Source organism: Alosa alosa, chromosome 2 (genome assembly GCF_017589495.1).
Source record: "Alosa alosa isolate M-15738 ecotype Scorff River chromosome 2, AALO_Geno_1.1, whole genome shotgun sequence".
Taxonomy (NCBI): domain Eukaryota; kingdom Metazoa; phylum Chordata; class Actinopteri; order Clupeiformes; family Clupeidae; genus Alosa; species Alosa alosa.
In genome coordinates this window covers 14719669-14746237 of record NC_063190.1, presented here as the reverse complement: position 1 = coordinate 14746237, position 26569 = coordinate 14719669, and the positions used below count along the sequence as shown (strand labels likewise).

Genomic DNA, 26569 nt, shown 5'->3' with positions numbered 1-26569 from the left:
ATGAATTACATGCAATAAACAACCTTAATTGCACTCTCAATTTTGAAGTTTAATTTATTACTTTGTGTCATTAAAGTTCATAACAAGATAAGATTAGACATATTTTACAGTACATTAAAAACTGATCACATCTATAAAAATATGAACTTATCCTAAAATTATCCTGAGTATTAGGCCTACTACAGTACTTACATATGCACAATAAATCTTATTCTACACTCATGTTGATAAATAGTAATTTTATAACAATTTACTTTGCTTTGTACATAATATAATACAATAAGACTTTCAGTAATAAAAAAAGTGTCAAAAGCAGCTGTCAAAAGCCACAAAGGGCACTAAACAGTGGCCAATACATTAAGGACACTGTTAGCAAAAAGTACTGGAGTATCCTGTAGCACACAGTGTAAGGCATGCAGCAGCGATCCTACTGAAACTTTTCACAGGGTCATCCATCATGAATAAGGTGGAGTTGCATTGGTGCGAGCTGTCTCCCTTGCCTTCCATCAATCATCAATCTCTCTCTCTCTCTCTCTCTCTCTCTCTCTCTCTCTCTTTCTCAGATTGCAGTGGAGTTGGTGGTAGTGTTGGCCCAGCTTGGGAAGGTGTCCAGGTTGAACATGGCTCCACCCCAGCTGTTAATGGCCAAAGAGATGCACAGGATGCCGATGATGTTCATCACCAACCCTGTTCTGGCCTGTGGAATAACAAGGGCACTGCTTTTGAGCCACAATTTGAATGTATACTGTAAGTACAAATATAGCTGTCATTTCAAAATCATAATAGTCTCCACAACATTTATGAGTCTGAAAGCTATAGTGAGAACAGAAGCAGATATATTATATATTTCTAATGGACTAGTTGCACAAAAGGTTCTCGGTGAGCTCGTTTGTTTCCTGTGGAGCCAGGTGTGTTTGAAACTGCCGCTATTCTGAATGTAATTAGTGTCTACACATTTATCGTAACGTGCTGATAGGTGCCACACCCAACCGGGTCCATGTAGACACTAATTACATTCAGAAAAAAACAAGAAACAAACAAGCTCACCGAGAGCCTTTCATGCAACTAGTCAATAGCTCATGATGTGAAACAAATTACTTGTCTATACTGCATTTAGTTGTTTGAAATGTTCAAATGTTAGAAGAGATCCTTTCTTGTCATTCATTATATATTGTAGGTCAAAATCAAGTAATTTGTACTCGAACATAAATAACTGCACTGAGCAACAGTGCTGACTCTCACCATATCAGACACTTTTAGGTAGCCGTAGGAGAAGACGATGGCGTTGGGTGGTGTGGCCACTGGCAGCATGAAGGCGAAGGATGAGCTGAGGGTGCAGGGGATCATCACATACAGAGGGTTCACCTTGATGGACTTGCACTGGAAAACACATGGCCCGCAAAACTGCTTAGCACCAGCACAACTGCAACAGCATTACAGTTACTTTATGAGTACAGTTTGCAGCATCAATATGACACAGTGCCATGGTTAGAGTAGAGTACCAGTTCTGAAAGAGTGACATAAAAGGAAATCATATTCTAAAGCAAAGGGAAAGGAAATGGAAAAGGAAACTTCAGCCAGTTTAATACAGCCTTAATCAATTTCAACTCAGCGGCCAATGGCAAAAGGTCTGACTTTTATACAACCTTCTTTGATGTTTTTACATATCTAAGTGACAGGCTTTTCAATCAAGAAATGCACTCCATCTATTAACAAAAGGCGAGGCATGTTAAGTGTATAAAACAACCCTAGAGGCTGTACATTTCCCAATATAAGTGAACTGGAACCTACATACCAAACAAGTCTTTGGGCTAAATTTTGAGAGTCTAAAACGCATGGTCACTGGCGAATAGTTGAAACAAATTTCTGGGTTTGTCCAGTCCATATTGGGTGTGGTTTAGTTATGAAACGTCCGGCGCATAGCGCAAGAAGGTGGGCCTTATGTTTCTTAATCAGTCATGGGTGTAGTTTTGGGAGTCATCCAAGGTCAGGGAAAAATATCCCAATAAAGGTCATCATAACATGTTCAACCACTGGAGTGATTTATCTAATGTCCATGTGGGAAAGTTTATATAGGGAAAACAACGCGCCAGCTCAAACAACGCATAGCGGAGCATAGGAGCACAATTAGATGCAGAAACGACACATACCCGTTAGCATGTCACTTTATTTAAATGGGAGATACTGTTGCCTCATTGTGACATTGGTATTGAAATAGTCGAGAAACCTCGTCGGGGTGGTGATTTGGACAGAATCCTTCTACAAAGAGAGGCTGAATGACCGCATTCACCGAATGACCCTGATGAAGGCGCATGCCGAAACGTTGGTCTAATAAATAATTGCATATTGAAGTTCTGAGTGTGCCACGACACTTCTTCTAAATTCAAGTCTTATTTACCATTGTGAGCACCTCACAAGGTGTGCGTTTACCATCATCAAACAAATGTGTTTTGGGAGTAACATCCTTTAAACCAATGAGAGTGACATCTGTCTTTCCCTTTAACAGCAAGCAGCGCGACTTCAAACAACGCATCGGTATTTTGCTGGTCACCGGCGCATTTGAAGGAATTTGCTAAAGCCGCCCTAAGCTGATCAAAAGCCCCCCTAAAAATATATATAGTAATATGACTCCCAATTCACATCCATTATAGATAACGTTGGACATACATGAAATTTCATCATTCTGCACACAGCGCTTCGTCCATTTCCACCCTCTCGGTGGTATATCTCACGAACGCTTCACTCAACACATGGCAAACGATATATTAGAATAAACAGCAGACCTTACCGGACACGACAATATGAAGCATTCTTCTGTACAGTAAGCCGAGTAATTAAAAAATTACTACATGGTATCCAACTTTGGGCTGAAATTCTAATGTAATAGCAGCCCAAAAATTTACTTGTTTCCATATTAAAGACACAGATCAACTGTGCTTTTGATATTTCTACCATCATGCTTCAGGTGACATGAATGCAACAATCATGAGACACAAAGTACTTTTCCTTGACATAAAGGCTTACATAAGATATTTGCAAGTGATCACATCATACTTTCCCAAATGTAGGTAGCATATAATGTCTTGAAAACGATAGCATAATAGATGGCCTTTACAATGACCAAAGAGCTTAATAGTAAAATTACACTGAAAATAGCCTAGGCCTCAAAGGACTAATATATGTCTTATCTGGTTAAAAAGTGGCAGAGGAGTTGCTGCTTATATCTCGTGACAGTGCGTCTTCAGCTGTGCTCCATATGTGCCTCTCGCCTAATTACTTTTAACCGTCATTACCAATTTTTAAATGATGGTGATTAACTACTCATTGTGAGACGTATTTCGTATCTTTATTATAGTGGATGGAATCCACTGTCTTGAAATCTCCTGGCTTCTTCTTCTTCTTCTTATAACCTTTTCTTTGTACCTTTTCAAGAGTGAATGCGAGGAAGAGTTATTATTTCAGGTTTTTTTTTAAAGTTTATACTTTTTGAGAAATAGGGGATTAAAAATGTTAAAAAGCTAATTTTTCCCCCATAGACTTGAATGGCTGTGATGTCATAATGGCCTAAAGCCAGCTGCGCTCGTTAAGGTCCCAGAGTAGTTCCCGGGCTAATCAGAACACTGGCACAGGTGTCACTGTCTCAGTCTTTTAATGCATACAATCTGGCGCTCCCTAAAACTACACATCCTGTTTAAGTGTTTCCTGTGTGTCAAAATACAGCCATATCTCATGCTTTGCGCATTATATCTCCAGAACGGCTTGACACATATGCTTCAAATTTGGTACAAGTGTTTGTATGGACTCAAAGATGAAGTGAGTTGATGTTGGAGGTCAAAGGTCAAGTCCATGAATACTCTGAGCGTGATATCTCAAGAATGCCTTGACATACATGCCTGAAATTTGGTATGAGTGTTTGTATGGACTCAAAGATGAAGTGAATTGATGTTGGAGGTCAAAGGTCAAATGTCAAGGTCAAAAACACCTTGAGTGTTATATCTCAAGAACGCCGTGACGCACAAGGTTTTTTGGTACGAGGGTTTGTATGAACTCAAAGATTAGGTGATGCAATGTTTTTTTTCCAGGAATCTCCCCACCAACATTAAGCCAGCAGTTTTCCATCCACTATTGTAATTCCTCTGGCATTACATTTCTAGTTATAATTATGTTTCCTATTATAATTGTGAGCAGGGTGTAGTTGTGCACCCGCCCATATCACTGTTGATAATGCACTCTTATAATAACATATAAACAACTTGCCACGGATTTCTGACCAGGTTTCCCTTGGTCAGTAGCACAATGCGTTTTAGATAGTGTACGATAGCGATTTTTAGATAATGCGCCAGACCCCTCCTTAGGTCGTTAATTGCCACACCACTTGGCGTGTTGCTCAATAAAAGAGACGGGCATGGCGAAAAACTCGAGTGTACTATAGGAATAAACTTTGCCTCGGGATAATAATCAGCTTTGCGCCAGGTTTTGCGTCGCGAAAATAGGGCCCTTTGAGTTTAGAGTTTCTTAATGATCTACATTATGATGGAGTTCTCAAATAAGGACTATTATGCCATGTCAACAAAACATTAGATATTTCAGGTAGCAGCAGCAAACAATATAATAGACATAGATGGGTATGCAAGATTCCCAGAGACCTTTGCTGTGTTAAGTCTAATGTTACAGCGGGACACAGAGGGACTACTTGTGTGTGAGACAGCACACAATGGCGTCACATAGCAGGGAACAGATGGAGCGAAAGGGAGAAATATTCAGGCCATCTTCAAAGCTTGGCCAGGTTAAAGTGATTCTCCTCTTAGACCTGTCACACTTGCCAAAACTCATTGCAGCAGTATGAACCATGCTAATATAAGTTTCTCTTAGTTCTTTAGTATCTCTCTCTCTCTTTCTGTGTCCCTCTGTCTATTAATCTCTCTATTATACCCCCCCCTCTCTGGCCCTCCATTGATTTGCCCTGTGAAACAAAGGCATGGCATAGGCACGGCTCTCTCTTCTGGGCCACTTCAGCTTTGGCCTCTTACAAATCCCCCCATTCAAAGGGACTTTTTAGCCCAGTCCAAGTTCATCAAGTGGGATGTGCTGTCTGCCAGGAGTAGGACAATACCACAGAGTTAGGGGGATGGGGGTGGGGGTGTGTGGGTGGGTGGCAGTGGAGCTTGAAAAGGCAGGGGATGAGAATGTGTGTTGGCTTGTCTGAGATGGATGGTCATCGTAATGATACTGATAGGTGACCTCAAAAGGAGATAAAGGCCGCATTTGTTAGACTGGAATTCCTTTGGCAAATGGCTGGCAAAAAGCATTGAGTGCATGAGAGGATAGACACAGAGAGAGAGAGAGAGAGAGAGAGAGAGAGAGAGTACACAGGGAGAGAGAAAAGGAGAGACAGATGAGAGAAGAGGAGAGGAAGAGAGAAAAAGGGAGAAGGAAGAAGAGGGAGGAGAGACAGAAAGGGGCGGGAGGGTAAATGGAAAGAGAAAGATGAGATAGAAGAAGAGAGGGAGAGGGAGAGAGAGGGAGATAAAGGGAGAGAGGGGAGTATTAAAATGCAGATCTCATTTCTTAGCGTTGACCATAATGGCTGCAATGGATCTCTAGTGGTGGAAATGGGTATCCACTCAAAGCCTGGAATTTGGAAGCTAGCATGGGCACACTGAACTGCACCGGGAGCCAAAGCCTGTAAGGCAACCCAATAACCCAGACATTCCTACTGTACACCCATGCACTGCTGAGTGTAGGTAATGAACGGTAGAGCTTTATCTAACTGTGTTAAAGGACCAGTCACTAGTTTTCAAAAAACGATTGACCGAATGATGGCATATTTGGGATGGGATGAAAATTAATGTGATCCAGGGATGATATGTAACTGGAAGTCCTAACATGTATTATAAAGAGCCAATCACATTGTTGCAAATGGCATAACTGATGTTTCATCTCAAATTAATGTTCTGTTAAGTATTTTTCAGCCTTATTTGAGAAGTTGGGGAAAATGTTCACTCTGTTTAAATATCATATTTAAACAGATGATTCATGTTTGACAATTCTGTGTACTCCACACTGGATATCTTTCCTCATCTTTAAAGCGAGGGTGAACAACTTGCTTGTTGACATCTTATCATGTATGGTATTATTTCATGATCTTTTGATTCTTTTTAATGTTGTCATCAGTTAACATTAAACTGCGCTTGTATGTAGGCTATTCCGTTCAGTTGTGGACCTTCGTAAATAGCGGTAGGGGGCGGAGAAAGGCAGAGAAAGGCGCAGATTACACCATGAATTGAAAGTTTGATAAATCCGACGTAACCTTGGGTCTGACAGCGTTCGCAATCTGTGATTTGTCCATGGCGCTGATAATGCTACGTTCGCAAATGTATGTACATCTGGCCTAAAACTGTGTCTAAAATATGACCATCTCCTGAAGCCTAATTCTTATTTCTCAGACTGAATTGTGAACAGGTACGCCAAATATGGCACAGAACCTTGTTTACATAATGAAGAGACCTCAAATAGCACAACCGTTTCAGGAACATCTCAAACAATGACTACTGTCAGGGATGTGGACTCTCTTTAACTGAGTATGTGGTTACCATGGAGGCGAGGATGGGGAGGAACAGGGTGGCTGTGGCCACGTTGCTGGTGCACTCGGTGAAGACGGCAATGAGGAGGCAGAGGATGATGGAGATGGCCCAGGGGGGGATGGTCTGAAGTGGGGTCATTTGATTGCCCAGCCACGTGGACAGACCTGAATTCTGGAGAGGGGGAAAGAGACACTTACATTCACAGTGACACACAGAGACCCACAGAAAAACACGTCTTAAAACATCTGACACACACACACATTCACAGAAAAACACATCTGAATAACTGCCAAAAACACAAAAACACACACTACATTACCCCCCCCCCCCACACACACACACACACACACACACATACACACTCACAGGCACTTATCTGAGCCTCTCACCTCACTGCCCTGGGCCAGCGCAAAGCCTCCTCCCAACAGGAGCACGATGCTCCAGGGCATCTTCTTGTGCGTCACCTTCCAGGTGAGGAGGGCAGGGTTGGCTTCACGGGGACACTGAGAGTCTGGAGCCGTGGAGGGAAAAAATCAGATCAGGTCTGGTGAAGCCATCGTTACACATCACACAGATCCACAGATCTCCATAGAAGACCATCAGATGAGAAGACATGTTGCAAATGAAGTTTAGTTGTCTTTCATGAGTCATAGGGCGTCTTAAAAAATTTACAACAGCTCAGTGAGGCATAGTCATCAGTAGCTTTGCTTATTTAGAGCTGACCCTGTGACCTTCCAACCGACTACAGAGATTACTAAACTACTACTTACTACTTTCTATTCACTGGCCTTGATTATAAAATGACTTCATAGCAGGCTTGTCATTGGAAACACCTCTACAGTACATGTGAATGGCGCAGTGATACATGAATCAGAGTGGCCTCTGACAGAGAAAAACACATATTCACAGGTGGAGACATGTCTACGCTCATACTATAGTAGCAGAAGGTGCACGCACATAGTACAGGTGCAAAAGTAGATCCGTGACATAAAGAAAAAGTACCCGCACTGTTGCTGCTGCTCCCGAAGTGATTTATTACACAACACCTGATGAAGACCAACATTGGTCGAAACGTTGTGTAATAAATCACTTCGAGAGCAGCAGCAACAGTGTGCGGGTACTGTTTTTTTTATTTTATGCTCATACTATGGATGCATTCAACCTCCCTCACGTACACACTGTAACTTTTCCAATTTAGTCTAAATATTTTGTATGCTGCCTATGTAAAGTGTGTACAAATTACATGTTTCTCCCTACTGAATTAAGATTGTTTATATTCTTACAACGTGCTTTGGTGCATTTTTTATTTAATTGAAGTTCTGAAAGGAATTAGGAATGTCCAGTTTTTCAGTCATCCAGATAAGACTACAGATTGCAAGCAAACATCAAACACACATGCACACACACACACACACACACACACACACACACACACACACACACACACACTATAAACACAGTTCACAAAGTTGTTGTAAGAGCGTGATTTCCCCACTACGTGATTTCCATGCAGTTTGGGTAACCCACCTAGGTCAAAACTGCGTGATCCAAAACAGAAGAGGCGGGGCGGTTTGGAGGGCAGGACAAACAGCAGCACGGCCACGAACACGGCCACCGTGGCATCTGTCACATACCTGCAGAGTTACGCAGTCAAGACAGGGCCATCAGGTCAAAGAAGGCACACAAGCCAAAGAATATGTGGTAAAATGTGACAAAGGTCATATATCGTAAATATCACATGTTGGCATACAGACTCCCAAAACACACATAGAGGCTTATGAAATGACTCAGGACAACAGTGACATGACATCTGGCAAAAGAGTTTGACCCCTCATACTCTGACACGACTTACAGGCCTGACAGGCTATTTCGAACCTCTAGGTTTAGCATTTTCACAGTGACAAACACAATTACTAAACAAATAATTAATTACATTTATAAACATTGAACATCAAAAAGTTCTCCAGGGGTAATACGAATACCAATTCAGACGCTGATCAGGTGAGGAAACATTAAGCAGTGACACAAGAGAATGTCCTTCCCTGTGTGGAATTCCGTTTCCTCCCATATCATGGGCAGGTGAATATGAGAGTCAGCTGATTTCTGTTTTGTCTTTGATAACAGGCCTCATTCACATGATTTCAGTCATTGAGTAAGATCAATGAGCCAAGAGCAGCTCATTAATGTTCAGCTCATCAACTCAGATGCAGTGGAACTGGAATAATCTGTTCCCTTTACTCACTCTCACGTGTAGTTTTCTGTGAGGTCTTACTACCTTATGTTTGCTTTGACCACTGAAAATCGGTCTTTCACTCTTCCATTCACAAATCTGACACGTGTGTAAAAAAAAAGACCTTGGCCACTCTCCCTGATAAGACCAAGCACAACACACAGTTTGCCCCTTGGCACAGATCAATGTTTGTCTTAAAGGACCAATCACATTGCTTTTCTCTGAGGTAGCATGTTTATTACTGGCAGCCATGGCACAGTGTGTTGTTATTACCAGTCATGGCACATCCATGCATGACGTAATGTTTTTGTTTGTCTTCTTAGGACACGTTTCTTACCAACTAGGAAACTGAATTTTGTGCCATGGAAATTTTACCACAAGCACACAAACAAACACACACACATCTCCACCACCAATACCACTTGCTACCACACAACCTCCATACGTACTCTTTCTCGGAGTTAAACAGGTTGGTTGCCCAGCCATCAATGAAGCCTGGCTCCCGCGTGAACCACAGCACCACCAGGAGCACAAAGAGGAACAGAACGCTGACCTCGCCAAACGACATGGTCCCTAGCCTCTTGTGCTCCTCACGGATCACGTTGTAGGCAGCCACCTCCTTCTCAGACTTATCCACTCCACAGCCCCACGTCTTCCTGAAACTGAGAGGAGAATGTACATTACGCTTGTGTGTGAGCTTGTGTGTGTGTGTGTGTGTGTGTGTGTGTGTGTGACATTGTTGTGATATTGTGTCTGTTGGTGCGTTCCAAAGGAGTGGAGGGGAGTATGGTGAAACTCACTTGAACCCTATGAAGACAAACTGCAACCAGAGCCAGGCAAAGATGAGCATGATGATCATGTTGGGAAAGGCGAAGGCGAACCAGGAGGCAAAGTTAAGGACATCACCGTTGTCTGGAAAGAGTCTAGGAAGGGAAGGGGCGTGGGTTTACAGGTGTGGAGAGAACACAACATCAATGAGATCCTCTCTCTCCACACTGAAGCTTAGTGAACCCCCCCACACACACACACACACACACACACACACACACAAACAGAAAAGCCAACAAACAGAAAGACACACAAACACACACACACACACACACACACACACACACACACACACACACACACACACACACACACACTCACTCACTCACTCAAGTCAGTAATGATGCCTACTGAGTGGTTTAAAGCATTCTCATGGTGGTATCATGGTGTTTTATAGTGTTCCACTAACTGAGGTAAATCAGCAGATTGGATAAGTAACTAACTAACTAACTGACTAAAGAGGTCTGTCACCAAACTAAAATAAAACAGTTTGCAAAGCAAAAAGATCATTAATTTTGGAGAGTCAGTGTAGACACACAATTTAGTCATGGAAAACAGGGCAGAGTTAACATAAGGACTAGGGCTGTCAATCGATTAAAAAAAATAATCTAATTAATTACATACTCTGTGATTAATTAATCTAAATTAATCGCATATATAATTTTTGCTGTGAAAGTATTTTACATTTTTAAATTCAAATAAATCATTGAATAATCAGCATTAGTGACATTAAAGTTCAAAAACTCTTTTATTATTATTTTAATAATGGCCATAATAATCTATGATAGGACCTAATATGCTAAGGAAATAAATTCAAAAGTGCTTTGGGAAGAAGTTGTTTTTCACATACAAGGTATTTCAGGCCACAGATATAACCTAGGGGACACAATGAAAATAAATAAACACTTCCCTCAATGTCAACTTTGCATTGATGTGCGACTTTAGAGTTGATGAACTCCGGTGATATGCAAATTCCTTGCTGCAGACATTGCAGAGGACTTTATTTTAATCAACACTTTATTTTTATCAACACCATCAGGCCGTTGTTTAAAAGTAAATGTTCCAATCAATGATCTAGTCAGCACATTTTCTTCTCTCTCCTTCATTTTACATGGTTACTGACTACAACGGCTCAGGGTCATTAATCTGCGTTATTTTTTTTAATCAGTTATTTTTTCTCAAATTAATTAATCGAAATTAATCAGTTATTTTGACAGCCCTAATAAGGACACATTAGCAAATGAGCTATCTATAAAACTAAAATCATAGCAATTATGTTGGGAGAGTCCGTGAAAGCTCATTGGTTGTGTGGTCAGTGAGATGAGGGTGAAGATGGTCTCCTACTGGCTCATCTGGCCGCTGAGCACCAGGTTGGGGCCGGTGCCCGTGAGCGTGGCGGTGCCGCCGATGCTGGCCGCGTAGCATACACACAACGTCAGGCCTTTACACATCCTCAGCTGCTCCTCTTTCTCCCTTTGCACCTCGTGCTCCATCTCCATAGACATCCCATTCATCACCACTAGGGGAGCCAGAGAGAGAGGGGACTTCATTTAAGTGATAAAGAGAAAACCAGAGACAATTTATAACAGTAAGGGTTGTACACGCCATCACCTATCAGGTATGAAAAACTGAAACTCCAAGAACCAGAGGTGGACATCTCGGCTTCAGAAAGTAAAGGTCTTGCCATGTATTCCAGGTGATATCACTAATAATCTGATCTACCAACATGAAGAGTTGTGCTAATTAGGATTAGCTGGTTTAGCGAATGGTTAGAACAATTAGGTGTTTCAAGAAACACAGACAGAGAGAAAGAAAGGATAACAAAAAGTTAGAACAGAAAAGTGAGGGAGAAAGAGAGAGATATAGAGAGCGCGAGTTTGAGTATGGATTTACCCATGGAGCTATTATATAACTGGAGAGAGGGACTAAGTCCCGCCCCCATTCATTTCAATGGCCCATGCTAGGCTAGCTACTTCAGCCAAAAAAGCATGAAATTGACCGCAGCCATCTTTACGAAAATGGCGTTTCATGGGTGTTCGTTTCCGGCACCAGCTAGAATTAGCCTATTAGATTCCACGTTACAGACGGAGACAACGTAAGGTACAACGTTATGTCGTTGATGAAGATTGGACATTCCCTCAGAGGAAAAGATGTTGTTCGGGAACGCGCTTCACCTCGTTATAAGCGCAAATTCATTTAATTGGTTAGGATAACATTTTGGGAATGGTGGTAAAGTTTGCCCTGTCTCTGAAGTCCTAGGTTATTTAATGTGATGTTCATATGTGATAATAAACTATGCGAATCAATATTGTGTCACTTTAGGCTTCACAAATAATGATCCCTAAATACTATATTTGGACAGGTTGTAGGCCTATTACGCAATAGGCTATCCAACGAAAATGACTATTAATTAAGTAGACATGGTAAACGTGTGGATAGCTGGGATTTTTGCTGCACCCAGTGTGAATTTGCAGCTTGTTAAGCCTAGGCTACATTTGCAGGCAGACGAAATGAAGCCAATGCAAGTTAAACTTCCGATAGAAGCGCACATCCCTCGGGTATTGTGGTTCGAGCAGGCATAGAGTCTGCAACTGTTGTTGGACATTTGGCTTTTGCCTCGACTGGCAACCTGAACATTTAAATCAAATGCATAGCCTAATCATGTCAATGTTGCAAGAAAGCAAACGAAATATTCAAGGGGCGGGCAGAGAATTGTCTTTCAAACCGCCTAGGCATGCAATAGGCCAGTGCTACGACCATATCCGGTCGGCAAAACGGCAAATACATCCTTCTTCGAAAGGAATGACTTAAGTGCATTGTGTTTCAAAAAAAAAAAAAAAACTCCAACTCCTCCAAAGTTGACGCCAACGCCGATTCAAACAACCGCTCTTCGTTCGCCATAGCCACCTTCCTTGTTGTTATCCTGTTAAGCCCGCCTTAAGACTCTCTAACAAAATAGAGCGCTGTGATTGGATGACGTCCACAGCGTCAGCCAATAGAAATCCCTATGGTTTGATACTAGACGTACAGGCTGAGCAAATTAATTTGCCGCCGCTAGGGTGCGTCTAGATTTCTAGGCTAATGTAAAGCACCAAATAAACACCAAAATGAGGCTACACGGTACTCTTAAGTTACTAATGGCACCTACAGGTGAATGCATAGAACATAACAATCCTATGGTTTGTGTACCCTGTAGCCTCATTTTAGCCGCCAATGGCCGCCATGTGAATAAGGCGAATTGAGAGTGTTCTTGATTGAGATTGAGTTTTCCTGATGAACAAAACAATATTTCAATACCATCCCTGACCATTGCTGATTAGCCATTGCTGTTCTTTTCTACTGCAGCAATATTGTAGCAAGGCTTTAACTTACACTCTTATTTAATTACTTCAGGCCAAAATTGTTTAAAGGGGAGATTTTCTTTCTTGTTAATACAATTCAACACCAAGTAAAATCTATAAAATCTAAAGTCTATCTATAAAATATAAAGTTTGCAAGACTTCACATTTCCTCATCAAAGTAACGAATCAGAACAGTCTAGATATTGTTCATATTTCCATTTGTTGCCTCATCCGCATTTAATGAAAACATGGTAATTTTGAGTTTTACAGACAACTCAGTTTTCCAATGAGCAGCAATACTGTGTGTGCTCATGCAGGAGGTCTGCGCATCTGATAATGACAATCTGGAGGGGGCGCTTTTGTCTTCAGCAACAGATTGTATAAGGTTGACAAGAGGTTGCGATATGGTGAGGGACAGGTCGTGTTGCGCTATGAAAGAACATGCGTAGCCTACTTTCTGAGTGCAAAAACGGTCAGCCATCGGTCAACATAAACGGTCAACATAAACGTAGCCTACCTCTGTCGTGGTGGCTAGTTGCACCAGGTAGGGAAGATGTCCTGAAGTGCACGAATGTTAACCTTATGGCGGTCTTCTGATTGTTGGCGTGCTAAAACGTTTTCCTATTGCACCAAAATGAATGACCTCCCCAGACAAGAGTTCGCGATAGTAAGAAATTGTCTACATTGATGCACGGAAAGAACACAGCCTCCGAATTCGCACATAGAGCTCACAATATCATATCCAAAAAAGTTAAATGGATTGGGCAACCTCATCAGCTGTCTCGATTGTGTCACTATAATCCAACTTTTAGACCGTCCTCCAGACGTGTTCTTTTTTTTTTAAGCAACCACCCCAGGCCAATGAGACAAGCGTGTAGCTACAACATAAACAAAGCGAAACTCATGGAAAAGAAAAGCAGTGTTTCCTCTATGTTTATTTCAGCATGGCGGCCCCCCACGGTTTAATTAATACCGCCACGGTATCAGAATCAGGGCAGACGCACATTTGCTTTTTAAATAATCCTGCGACGTATCCTCCCCTGTTGGCTGCCGCTCACATTGCAATTTAACAATAAGTAGCCTAAACTAGTCAGAGGTTATTATGGCCCGTCCAGTTTCAGTTCACAAATTATATATTGTATTGATGTAGCCTATTTAAAGCATTAACTTTCTTCTCAGTGTTTCCTCTTCATTTAGCGGTGCTCGCTCACAACAACAGCAAAAATGAAACTGGAGAGAGGATGTCTCCACGAAGACACCGCTGTTACATTAGATGCGCACTTAATCGCGAATCGACGCAGTAAAAAAACGACTGCTGGTAGTAGCGAAGGTAAATTGCAAAACATTTTGTATGCACTCACGGTGATGGCCTAGTTGCCTAATGTGAATCGCGGACTATAAAGTAAAGGAGATTTGCACCAAATAAAGGCAGTGTTGTGGGTTGTGTTTTTATAACGTGTTGGCACAAAACTTAATTTCTGTCATAAACGAAGTAAGCTAAGCGTTTCTCCATTGTCAACGTGAACTACCGGTATATTGTTCAAGCGTTCAAGTGACAATGTGGTTTAATGCATGGGTTAACCTGACGTGAGTCAGACAGAAGATGGGCCTTTTTTTTCTTGGGGGTGCGCTGCGCTGCCGCCACTGTTTAAAAAAAATCTAGCGGAATTTAGATGCACAATAAATGCACAAATAGGCTGACACCAGACATAATTTCACTGCATTTCTTACTTCCAGTAACTATATGCATGTGACAATAAACTTTCTTGTATCCTTGTATCTTGTATCCTTGTAATTGGCACCCCGCACGGCAAATAATAGCCTAATATGACAACATTAACATTTTTCTTTTATTTACCACAAAGTCCGGTAATACAGCCTAAACCATTTAGGCATTAAGTATCAGTAGCTTAATCCAAGTAGTTAGTAGTTATGAGCTGTCATCTACCAATCAGCATGTAAAAACTGGTGCCGGAAGTTGCAACCATGTAACGCCATGTTTTCAAAAATGTCGGCGGCCAAATGCCATGCTAAGTGGCTGAAGCTAACCCTTCAAATCCTGACCCCCTGGTCTATGCTTACGGACTTTTGACCCTAATTTTACTGCCTTTCTGAAGAGCCAATCAACACATTGCTTACTGCCAACCAATCAGCGTTCCCCACCGATCACCCAGATTTTGCTGCTAAACCACAGATCTAGTTATTAAAACTGGTGGTAACAGCAACGGCAGATAGGTTGTAACATTTCTAAATGAACACCCATAAGTATTTCTGGACTAAAATATTGCAAAGCGATTTGGTTACTTTATTTGTCATGCTTTTATCAGTTGTAACATAGTCAAAACGTTAAGAATATCATACCAGAACATAAAATAATAACTGTAGCTGCCATAGCTATCCTAGCTGACGTTTATCGTAGCTCATAGTGCTAGGGCTAATGTAACTCGTCAGTTTGTATGTTGCCCAGCGAATAAATAGGCTTAATTCTTACATGTCTTAAGTTAAAGAATTGAAAGAAATAGGAAATAAAGAAAACGCTTGAACGGGTTTATCCATTTACATGCAGAGCGGTACAAAATATGACCGCCACCCAGTCCAGCACATTTTTTCCACAAAAATAAATCATGCTTAAAGGCCTATATGATTCTAACTGTCTCACTAAATTGCATTATCCACTCTCACTGGTATCTGCTAGACAACAAGTACCAAAACATGATTAGTTCATAGATTTCACATGTAAAATTCATTTTATACAAGCCCACCTCCATCTTGCCTGTTCATAATTCTGAGAAATTCTTGAATTGTGTGCATGTGTGCATGTACATGTTTATGTTATGTGTGTGGGTGTGTGTATGTGCGTGTGTGTATGTGTGTGTGTGTGTGTGTGCGTGCTTGTGTGTGTGCCTGCGTATGTGCCTGTGCATGCATGCGTACATATGTCTACTGTGTGAGTATGTGTCATACGTATGATTACTGTGAATGTATGTGTGTGCGTGTGTATCTGTTTGTGCACATGTGTGCACATGAAATGGGTTAACATGACCCCTGGAGGCAAACATACGGAACAAATTGGTCATCCTAGGCCCTACAGTTCTCAAGATATTCACAGAGAACTGTGTCTGCCCTACCCTCCTTTTGGGGGGTCCAGTCCAGCGGGGGGGCTACAGATAAAAACGAAAAACGACGGTTCCATGCTATCCATGTGGGGTTACATGCCCACCAAGTTTTGTGTACCCCGGTCTTTCAGTGTCCCGGAATCCTTGTTGGTGTAATGCCACTAAATGTACACATAAATTATTTTATTGTAAGGCCCCCCATGAACGAAAGTACACAAAACTTCGCATGCATTCGGAGGGTGTCATCATGATCTTACACTTTTAATTTTGTGCAGTTTTGACCATGTCAGCCAGAGATATTGTGATGAAAACACCTAATTTTTTGCTTTTTAATTTTTAACTAGGTGGCACTTTACATGAAATAAGTGGTAATGGGATGGGTTGACATGCCCCCTTAAGACCAACATACATGAAAAAGGTGGACCTCCTAGGCCCTATGGTTCTCGAGATATGCACAGAAAACTGTCTCCGGCCACCTACAGGCCAGTTGGTGTATAGTAACATAAATTAATTTATTGTGTGGCCCCCCTTGAACGGAATTCCACGAAACTTGGCGTGCATACAGAGGGTGTCATAATGATCCTACACTTCCGTGCAGTTTTGACTATGTTAGTCACAGATACCTGCGATTACAACACCTCATTTTTACTTTTTTGTGTTTAACTAGGTGGCGCTATACATGAAATGAGTAGTTATGGAATGGGTTGACATGGCCCCTTGAGATCAACATACAAAAAAAATGGTCCTCCTAAACCCTACGGTTCTCGAGATATTCACAGAAAACTGTGTCTGCCCTACCCTCCTTTCGGGGGGTCCAGTCCAGCGGGGGAGCTACAGATCAAAACGAAAAACGATGGTTCCATGCTATCCATGTGGGGTTACATGCCCACCAAGTTTTGTGTACCCCGGTCTTTCAGTGTTCCGGGAATCCTTGACGAAAATTTGGGCATGCAAAAAAGAAAAAAAAAAGAAAGAAAAAAATCTGACTAAACCTATATGCGCGGCGGTCATAATAAACGTGTTCTCATATTATCAAATAATAATAGCAGATAAACATAAATGTGTGTACGGTATTACTGTTTCAGCCTACTGAATCACCCTTTCGGAAATGGAATGAATAATTCAACTATTTCGTCAACATTACTGCTAGCTAGAAGCTAACCTATAACGTTACAGTCTAAAAAGCGGATGGGATAGCTAACGTTAACATTACATTCAACCCTTTTTTCACAGTATAAATTGAGCACCAAAATCTGGGTGGTCAGTGGGAAACGTTGATTGGTTGGCAGTAAGCAATGTGTTGATTGGCTCTTCAGAAAGGCAGTAAAATTAACATTGCAAATCAGTTTCACAAGCTCGTACTTTCAGTGTTGCGCAGGAAAGCATCGCGTAGCGTCGCGTGGGAGATTCACACACGTACAAAGTATTTGTGCAGGTACATATTTTTTCCACACGTGTACAAAATATTTGTACAGATCCCCTTTTCCCCCCACATATGTACAAAACATTTCTACAGATACACATTTCTTTCACACAAGTACATAATATTTCTACAGGTACATATTTTTTTCACACATGTACAAAATATTTCTACAGGTACGAAATTTCTTTGCACATGCAGAACTCCTTTTGCACAGCTGCAAAACTTTACATGAAACATCTTTTCACAAGCTCTCAATATTAAAGACCCTATTTTGACTCCATACAGAAGAGTAACATGACACTGTCATGAACGTGTCATAAACAAGTCATAAACGTTTATGACATAACGTGTCTGTTATTAAGTGACATCGGTTTTTGTCATAACAAATTAGGATTAGGATTAAGGTTAGGTTTAGAGTTAGGGTTGGGGTTATAGGATTAGGGTTAGGGTTAGGTTTCATGTGTCATGACAGTGTCATGTGTTCATTCACTGTCAAGTAAAGTGTTACCGTTACATCATTATAAACCCCACAACAACCACCTCAACTACAAGGCTTGCATCTTCCTTCCAACTTGAAATATACGCCTTTAAGACCACATTTCCCTTATCAGCAACTTGACACCACAACCGCCCACCCTCCAAAGACAGAGAGAGAAAGAGAATGGGGCACATCAGTTCAGCATACCCCCAGGGGTCGGGGGTACCCCTAAACCCAATCCCTCCACATTTCACCAGTCAAAATATTATCATCCTTGGTGCCAGAGGAAGAGTGCACCGACCTGAGAACACTCCTGCTGGGAAGCAGCTTTCTGAAAAACGCTGGGGGTCAGACCCAGTGCTCGAATTACGTGGGAGCCAGAGGGAGCCAAGCTCCCAGTGAGGACTGGCTCCCATGAAAACAACAAAGTAAAAAATCTGAGGGGGTCTCTCATATCTGAAGGTGTCTGGCATTGTAATTTAATCTTAAACAACGCTCATTATCCATCCCTGTGCGATGTCTTACCATTAAAGACGTTAAGTTAAAATATAGGATACTACTGGACACCTACCCTACGCTCTTGAACGCAGCATGACTGCACTTCACCACCACACCACTAGACTATATATGAGCAAACCGCATACGATCGATTTGACAGCACTCGCAAGTCCGAAGAAATCCCCCTGCTTTGATGCGAGTGTTCTGTCTATTTACATAGGCGTACATTGGGCTAGCCTACATGGTGTGTGATACGTGCTGAAAAAGTCCTGTTTGCTGTTGAACTTGCGCTTCGCCTCTTCTATGTTTATTGACAAAGCCATAAATTATGGCCCATAATACAGCCTACTTCAATTATTGTGTGAATTGATCTGTAGCTATCCTCTGCCATTCAGAGAACGGAAAGTTCCTAGATATTTTGAAACACCTGTTAGCAATCTCTGATGGTGAAATATTCAATGGCTACCCGACAACATCTCAGTGCAAATTCCAAAATTGTTCGTCTATTTATTTCCACGGTTCAACACACGAGACGACTGAACACCCAGGTGTTAATATCACTATGTACATTAGCCTATAATACTAGAACATAGTTTGGCTGAAATGGCTTTATTAATTTCTGCCAGTTAGTGCATTTTCTGTGTGTATAAGTTAAAGACTACATGCATTATTGTGTTTGACACGTGGATAGCCTATCTGAGACGGTGGTCTGGTTCAAATGAGTTACGTTGTGAAATTGAGAATGGCACTCCGACTAAATCGTTTAGTCTATTTCTTTGTATTGTGAAATTGAAATGAAATATGGACTATTGCAATCAATAATATGTTGAAATTAATTAAAAGGAATCATACTGCACAAAAGCGCCACTCGCGCCTAGGCGCCTTGTGCCAACTTTTTGAGAGACCCCCTTAAAGACAAAAACATTCGAGCCCTGGTCAGACCATATTTACACTCAGGGAACTCCTGCTGAGAGTCTTACCTGCCAGCACCACATGTCAAAATGGAGCATATTGATCCGTGTAATTTCATAATGAAACATATTTTGAGTAGAGCTTACTTTCCTTTATAATAATAACAATTCTAAAAGGTTCTGAAAAATGACTGTCATTATCAAAATTGTTATCTTTGTAGTGAATCCATGAACTGCTGAAGGTCATTCCATGTTCTTTTCTTTCCTCTTTCTCTCTTTTGTGTCCTTTTCCCCATGTATTGTCTCTCTCCATTAACAAGTGTGTCCATGGCCTGTGGTAAGTATCCCTTACCTTGTCCATCGGTCTCCGCTGGCTTCTCTCCGGCCTTGGGCAGGGGGGTGCTCCTCTCCTCTCCCCCCTGGGGTCCACGGTTCAGCTGCTCCAGCACGGCCTGCACGATGGGCACCATCATGGCCGTGGTGGCCGTGTTGCTGATCCACATGGAAAGGAAGGCCGTCACACCCATGAAGCCCAGCATTAGTCTGGGGAAGACATATGTTAGAAACAGATTTAGTCCTTCAGCAGATGGTTTTCACCTAGAGTGATGTACAGTACAGGCCAGAAACAAATCTTCAATCTAACCAGTTCAGCTAAACACAAGAGGCACACGAGAGACGTGTGTGTGTGTGTGTGTGTGTGTGTGTGTGTGTGTGTGTGTGTGTGTGTGTGTGTGTGTGTGTGTCGGTGTTGCTAACCCAGTCTTTATATTGTTAATGCTCTCACTGTCATAGGCTACTGTCATTGATGTCTTGGTACATTGGGCAATAAATATAAAGGGAAATATCAACAAAACAGAGAGATAGAGTGATATAGAGACAGAGTGCTAGAGACAGAGGGTAGAAGGCGTTTTTAGATAGAAAATCGCGCAATAGAGGCGTGACCAATAGTAAAACTTAACATGACCGTGTGCAGTTTTTAACACAACGCCACATTGACATTGACAGCGATGGAGAGGAGTTGACATAGGCGTCAGTGTACCTGGGGATTTTTCCATCAATAATTTTGTCCTCACCACTTGTGATAACTGAAAATAAAATGCGATACAATGAAGCCTATTGGATTTGTTAATCACCATGTTAATCATGTAGCCTGTTAATCAAATTAATGCACGAAAATAAAGTTGTGGGTTAGTGTGAGAATTTTTACCACACACAAGGGTAGTCACGTCGACCCCCCTTTTCACCTCCGTCTATGTAAAAAGGACGGGCGTTCTGTGATAAAGGTGCATAGGTGCATTTGCAGGAAATCCGGCAGTGTAAAAGGGGCTACAGTGACAAAAAGAGGGAGCGATAGAGACTGCCAAGCAGAGATCATTGTTCAAAGGCTGGAAAGTCAAGCAAGAGAACTTTTTTGGACAGCACTGCTCTGTTTTCTAGTATTATAGCCATAGGAGTAGCAATGACAGGTATTACGGCCTAATTAGAACCTTTTGAACCTGAAAGGATTATCTGAGTTCTTTTCAAGGCCACTTGGCCATATTTGATGCTGAAAACAGGCACATGTTGTTATGTTCTAGTTTTTCTTCAGATACCCTTTTGGAACAACTGAACAGAGTGGCCAAAAAGAATGCAGATAAACCTGGTATGACATGTCACAATAGAGCAAACACTGATATGCACACAACATGACAGTGGTTAGGGATTTAACGCATCCAGAACTACTGAGCAAAAATATGCGGCTAATGCTACCAGTAATAAGATAAGTATATGGGCAGATGACATAAGCCACAGGTACTGTCTGAGAATCTAAGACCCAGAGAAAAAACAGATCAAATGACTACAACACAAATATACTCTTTCTGAGACACACATGCTTTGCGCTTTGAGGTGCACTTTTTGCATAAAAAACGTGCTGTATATAAAATACTTATTACTTACTAACTTATATGTTCTCCTTATATATATACACATACATACTGAGCCAATTTTCAGATTGTTTCTTACAAATACATAGAATAATGAAGTGGCTCTGATAACAGTCCCCAATGTTGCTATGCACTGTATACACTTTTTACTGTTTCGCGCTCTTTGCCCTGATTTATTGACTTGTCTGATCTAGATTAGCCTAGAAATCTAGACGCACCCTAGCGTAACCCCAGGGCTAGTCTAGCAACTCTCCGTTGGCTTGTGAGCTCGAAAAATTAAACTTCTATCAGGCAATCAAATCGTGTATAGAGTCGTTAGGCGGGCTTAACATAATGACTGATGGCAGAGTTGCAACAGTTTGGCTTGAATTCCCTGCTAAATGAAAACAAAGAAGATGGATGTTGCTGTTGGCCAACAGTGTGACACGAGTTAAGCTTGTTTTAAGTTTGAACTAGCCAACTAGCTCCGCTGGTGGGAAAACGCATGGGACTCAGCTGTCCCATTAGTGCAGTGCAGGGAATTTGAAAGACAACCGATTATCCCGCCCCTCGGACTGAGCACTGCGAACGGTGAGTGCCCAGACCCTACATTTAAATGTAGGTCTGGCTCGTCAGGCTAGATCTAGATATGTCTAAGCTAAAGAGTAATTCTCAGCAGTTATCATCAGCATCTGCTTTCGTATTGCACTACCACAACCACCTCTAACTAACCATCTCTAACTAACCATCTCTAACTAACCACCTCTAACTAACCACCTCTAACTAACCATCTCTAACTAACCACCTCTTACTAACCACCTCTAACTAACCATCTCTAACTAACCACCTCTAACTAACCACCTCTAACTAACCATCTCTAACTAACCACCTCTAACTAACCATCTCTAACTAACCATCTCTAACTAACCACCTCTAACTAACCACCTCTAACTAACCATCTCTAACTAACCACCTCTAACTAACCTCTATCCACCTTCACCACCCCTGAGCTCTGGGATTTCCTCCCTCAACCCCTCCGTGCCTCTCTTTTCCTTTCTTCAAAGCTCATCTCAAGACGTATTTCATGTACACCTCCTCCAACACTGCATACCACATTGTTTTTTCTTATTCCCTTCACTCTTGTTTTGTTTTACTTTGACTCTGGTTTCAGAGAGGAGCTATATAAACAAAACATATTATTATTATTATTTTTTATCATTATTAAGTGCCTGCGCTTTAAAGGTCCAGGGGAGGGGAGCACTCACAGCGCCGGCCGGACTCCCACCAGCAGGAGGACCCGCAGGGCGATGCGCTTGTGAAGGTCCCAGTGCTCCACAGCAACGGCCACCATGAGACCCCCCACAAACAACATGTTGGTGTCTTTCAGGTACTGCATGCACACCTGAAGGAGACATATGCACACACACACACACACACACACACACACACACACACACACACACACACACACACACACACACACACACACAAACACACAAGCATGCATACAGACGGAAAGGAAGTGGAAATGAGATAACACAAGAACACTTATTATAAACTTGATGTATAAATGGCATCTGTATGTGAAGTAAGCGATCAAACAAATGGATATGTGACACACGGACACACTGGAGTCGACTGGTAAAAGAGTTTCTTATTTAGGAAGTGGAGTACAGAACTTGATACAGAAAACATTGAGACTGTGAGTGAATGCAAGTGAATAAGGTTGGAAAAGAAGATGCTATGAGTGATGTGAGATGTCAGGTGAGGTAGGACAGGTAGGACAGGTGGGGCTTACGTCTTTGGACTCCATGATGCCGAAGAGAGGGAAGAGAATAACTGGAAGTAAGGCAGTGACGGCTAGCGGCAGCACCTCAGTGCACCAGTACACCGCCATCAGTGCAATGATATATCCACAGGCTGCCTCCTGTATGCACACATATACACATACACACACACACACACAAACACACACACACACACATGAAGTTGCTAGACCTGCTGTATACTGCTAAGGTGTATGGTATTGTTTTTAATGCTGATATAGACTTTAATTCTGATACAGTATATGCTTATATTATATAGTAGGCTATATGAGGCATTTTTGCATCTGATTGTCAACTTAGTGCCTGTGTAACTTTCTTTATTTCTGCAGTAGCATAGGGGAGTATCGTGTCTCATACAGTGCAGCTTCCTATTGGAGCTCACACCGCACATACTCTCACAACAAGGTTGTGGCAATCTGTGGAGACCTCACTCCTCTGTGATTGGGTTGCATGTGTGAAACTCAATTTAGAAGACAAACCGCCTAGATAACACTTTATGCTTTTCAATAAGATGCAAAGGTCCTGTCCTCCCTGCTGGTCAATCACTCGTTCACATGCCAAGGTGAACAAAGAACGACAGACAGACTGGACATCATATAAATATATAAATAATATAATATAAATCTCTACATGTGTTAACAACATCCCCATCTTTACAGGGCATACTGGTATCTTATCAAAGGAGCCTTGGGTGATGGTATTATGGTTATGACAATGGTTGTGAAAAAGAGTTTTGCATTAATGATAAACTTTAAGACCATGCCAAGTTTATTTCACTGTGGGGTTAACTGAATCTGGATAAGAAGGTTCAATTGTTCAGCCACCTACATAAATGGGAGCTGTTGCATAATAAGGGAAAGGTAAGATAAGGGTAAGAGCAAAAAAATGGCATCACAAAACACAACCTTTCTCCTGTAATTCAACAGTCAATATCCATAACTATAAACAGACAGCCAGCAGCTGACTGAAGAGCAGGCCTGGCCTAGTTCTGGCCCACATCTGACATGAGTCCACACCAGGCTTAGCCTAGTAAGGCTAAATTACATTTGCTTCCAGGGCTAGTCTAGCAACTCTCCGTTGACTTGTGAGCTCGAAAAATTAAACTTCTATCAGGCCAATCAAATCGTGTATAGAGTCCTTAGGCGGGCTTAATGATTGATGACAGAGTTGCAACGGTTTGGCTTGAATTCCCTGCTACTTGAAAACAAAGAAGATGGATGTTGCTTTTAGCTAACAGTGTGACACGAGTTAAGCTTGTTTTAAGTTGGCAAAAGTTTGAACTAGCCAACTAGCTCCGCTGGTGGGAAAATGCATGGGACTCAGCGCTGTCCTATTGCGTGCAGAGGGAATTTGAAAGACAACCGATTATCCCGCCCCTCGGACTGAGCACTGCGAACGGTGAGTGCCCAGACCCTACATTTTAATGTGGGTCTGGCTTGTCAGGCTAAACCAGGCTGGTTCCTCACTGGTTTCTCTCTTATGTATTCACAGTCACATTCACACAAAATGATGCATCAAATAGTAGTTTAATTTTAAGAGGTGGTTCATGGACTGGTAGAAAACTATTTACAGTTTTTCTCGATTGCTTTAATGCTTGTGTCAACTCTGACATCACGTTTTCAAAACAATTAACTCAGGAGCACTAAACATAAGCACTCTGGCCAAAATGCCACATATTGTTGGCAAAAGACTAACGCTCTCAAAACATTTAACACATGCAGCAAAAAGCAATTTTGCCTTCAAACATTACAGCTAGTCAAATCACTGTGTGATGTCAATCAATCATTACACTCTGAACAACAAAATGCAAAACATAGTTCTCAAAATGAGGAGTTTAAGCCTTCATTCTTGCTGTCTGTGTCATTTCTTTTGCATTTTTCTGGTATCAGAAAGACTGTGAAAATACAAAATGTACTGAATAAAAATGAATTGTATTCATTCATCCCTGTAACTGCCATTGGCATGTCCTGCTTGTTGGCTTTTGTACTGTTTTCTTCACCAAATAGGCAATAAAGTGCTTTCTCTAATGTGCCTTAGATCCATACTTGCAAATAGCAACACAGAATGGTATCTCTTATCGATAATAAATGATTGCTGATTGAAGAATTGTGCAAAGGAGATTCACACATTGACATTACAAGTTCACAATTTTGCAAGCAATATTTATTAGCTATATACATGTTTTAATGTTGTTAAACCAATGACTTTCAAAGGACACTTCTTCATACCTCCCCTAGGCTATATGCTATTTTGCTGATCCTTGCACGTACCACCTGACACTTAACTGACACTGGACTGTTTAAAAACAGCACTCACTGATGCACTTATTCTTATACTTTTTAATAAAGTTCTAGAATTGTTGAGAGAATTGCTTTAAAAAGCTTAATTAAACTGTTTACCATGTTGTCAGTCGCTTTGGTTAAAAATGCGTCAGTCAAATGTAATGTAATTCACTGAATCCCTATATGGATCCTGTGAAAATGTGGTCTCTTATTCTTGCATGATTTACAAATACGGCGGTACTGACAAAAAGTAGGCTAGAGGTGAAAAGTTCCGATGGGGATCGATGAGTTTTGTGAATGACCACAACATGAAGAGAGACCAACATGATTCTAAGATGAGCTCAGACACTGCTTTGGCTACTTTTGCCATAAATGTATTTGGGTCTTCAATCGAGAGTATGGCTGACGTATGAGCTTAAAGCGCCCATGCAGAGCGAAAGTTCTCACGACCGACCCCCGATTCACACTGCCGTCGCGGCGACAAAGGGTTAAGACAACAAGAGGGCCGTTGGGGGCATTGAGCGCCAACAGGCAAAGCCTCTGTGAATGAAAGAGGAATGTGTCACCCCAGTGTCACGCAAGGTCTCGACGTAACCCTTCATCCTGAAGACTTTGCAGGCTAAATGTTATTGATGGAGTCCTGGAAACGGAGGCACTAACACAAGAGCAAAGTTGAATTGGTATCATAGACACGGGATCAACTGGACAGGCTATCAAATTTGTGTGGCCTCTCGTGGGTCTATATTACGCAATTTTACACACCATTAGACATACTGGATTTGAGTTTGACTTGTGTAAAACATAGCCTGCCCATTGCAAAAGCATCTCTGACAAATTACAGCAAAAGTGCAAATAAAGAAGACTCTTACCTTGGTCTCGATGACCAGAGGAAGAGGTAAGAACACTAATGGAGTGAATAAAAGAATCAATCCATTTTTCATCTCCCAGAGCGCTTTCAGTGCCTTTGCTGCCATCATTTTCTGGGGAGAGATCTCAAACATGCAACAGGTTCCCAAACTCTAACTAAGTGCAGTGAAAGCAACGTTGAGAAATCCCACCTTTGCACAGAAAGTGTAGCCGATTCGCTCCTCGGATGCGCCACAATGGCACATGACAATCCCTCTTTCTCTACCCTCCCTAACACACAC

The 26569-nt window shown here is 41.7% G+C and overlaps 1 protein-coding gene across 1 annotated transcript; it reads right to left on the bottom strand.

Annotated features, from left to right (window-relative positions):
* Positions 1-36: 36 nt before the first annotated feature.
* LOC125289339 (solute carrier family 13 member 5-like) lies at positions 37-26569 on the bottom strand. The gene is made up of 12 exons (XM_048236094.1): positions 26291-26569; positions 23112-23240; positions 22579-22715; positions 19762-19952; positions 10987-11161; positions 9615-9737; positions 9264-9476; positions 8112-8218; positions 6974-7095; positions 6594-6755; positions 1243-1380; positions 37-697 (listed from the first exon to the last, which is right to left on the bottom strand). Exons 1-12 carry the CDS (start codon positions 26420-26422, stop codon positions 560-562), a joined length of 1767 nt encoding a protein of 588 aa, XP_048092051.1. The 5' UTR covers positions 26423-26569; the 3' UTR covers positions 37-559.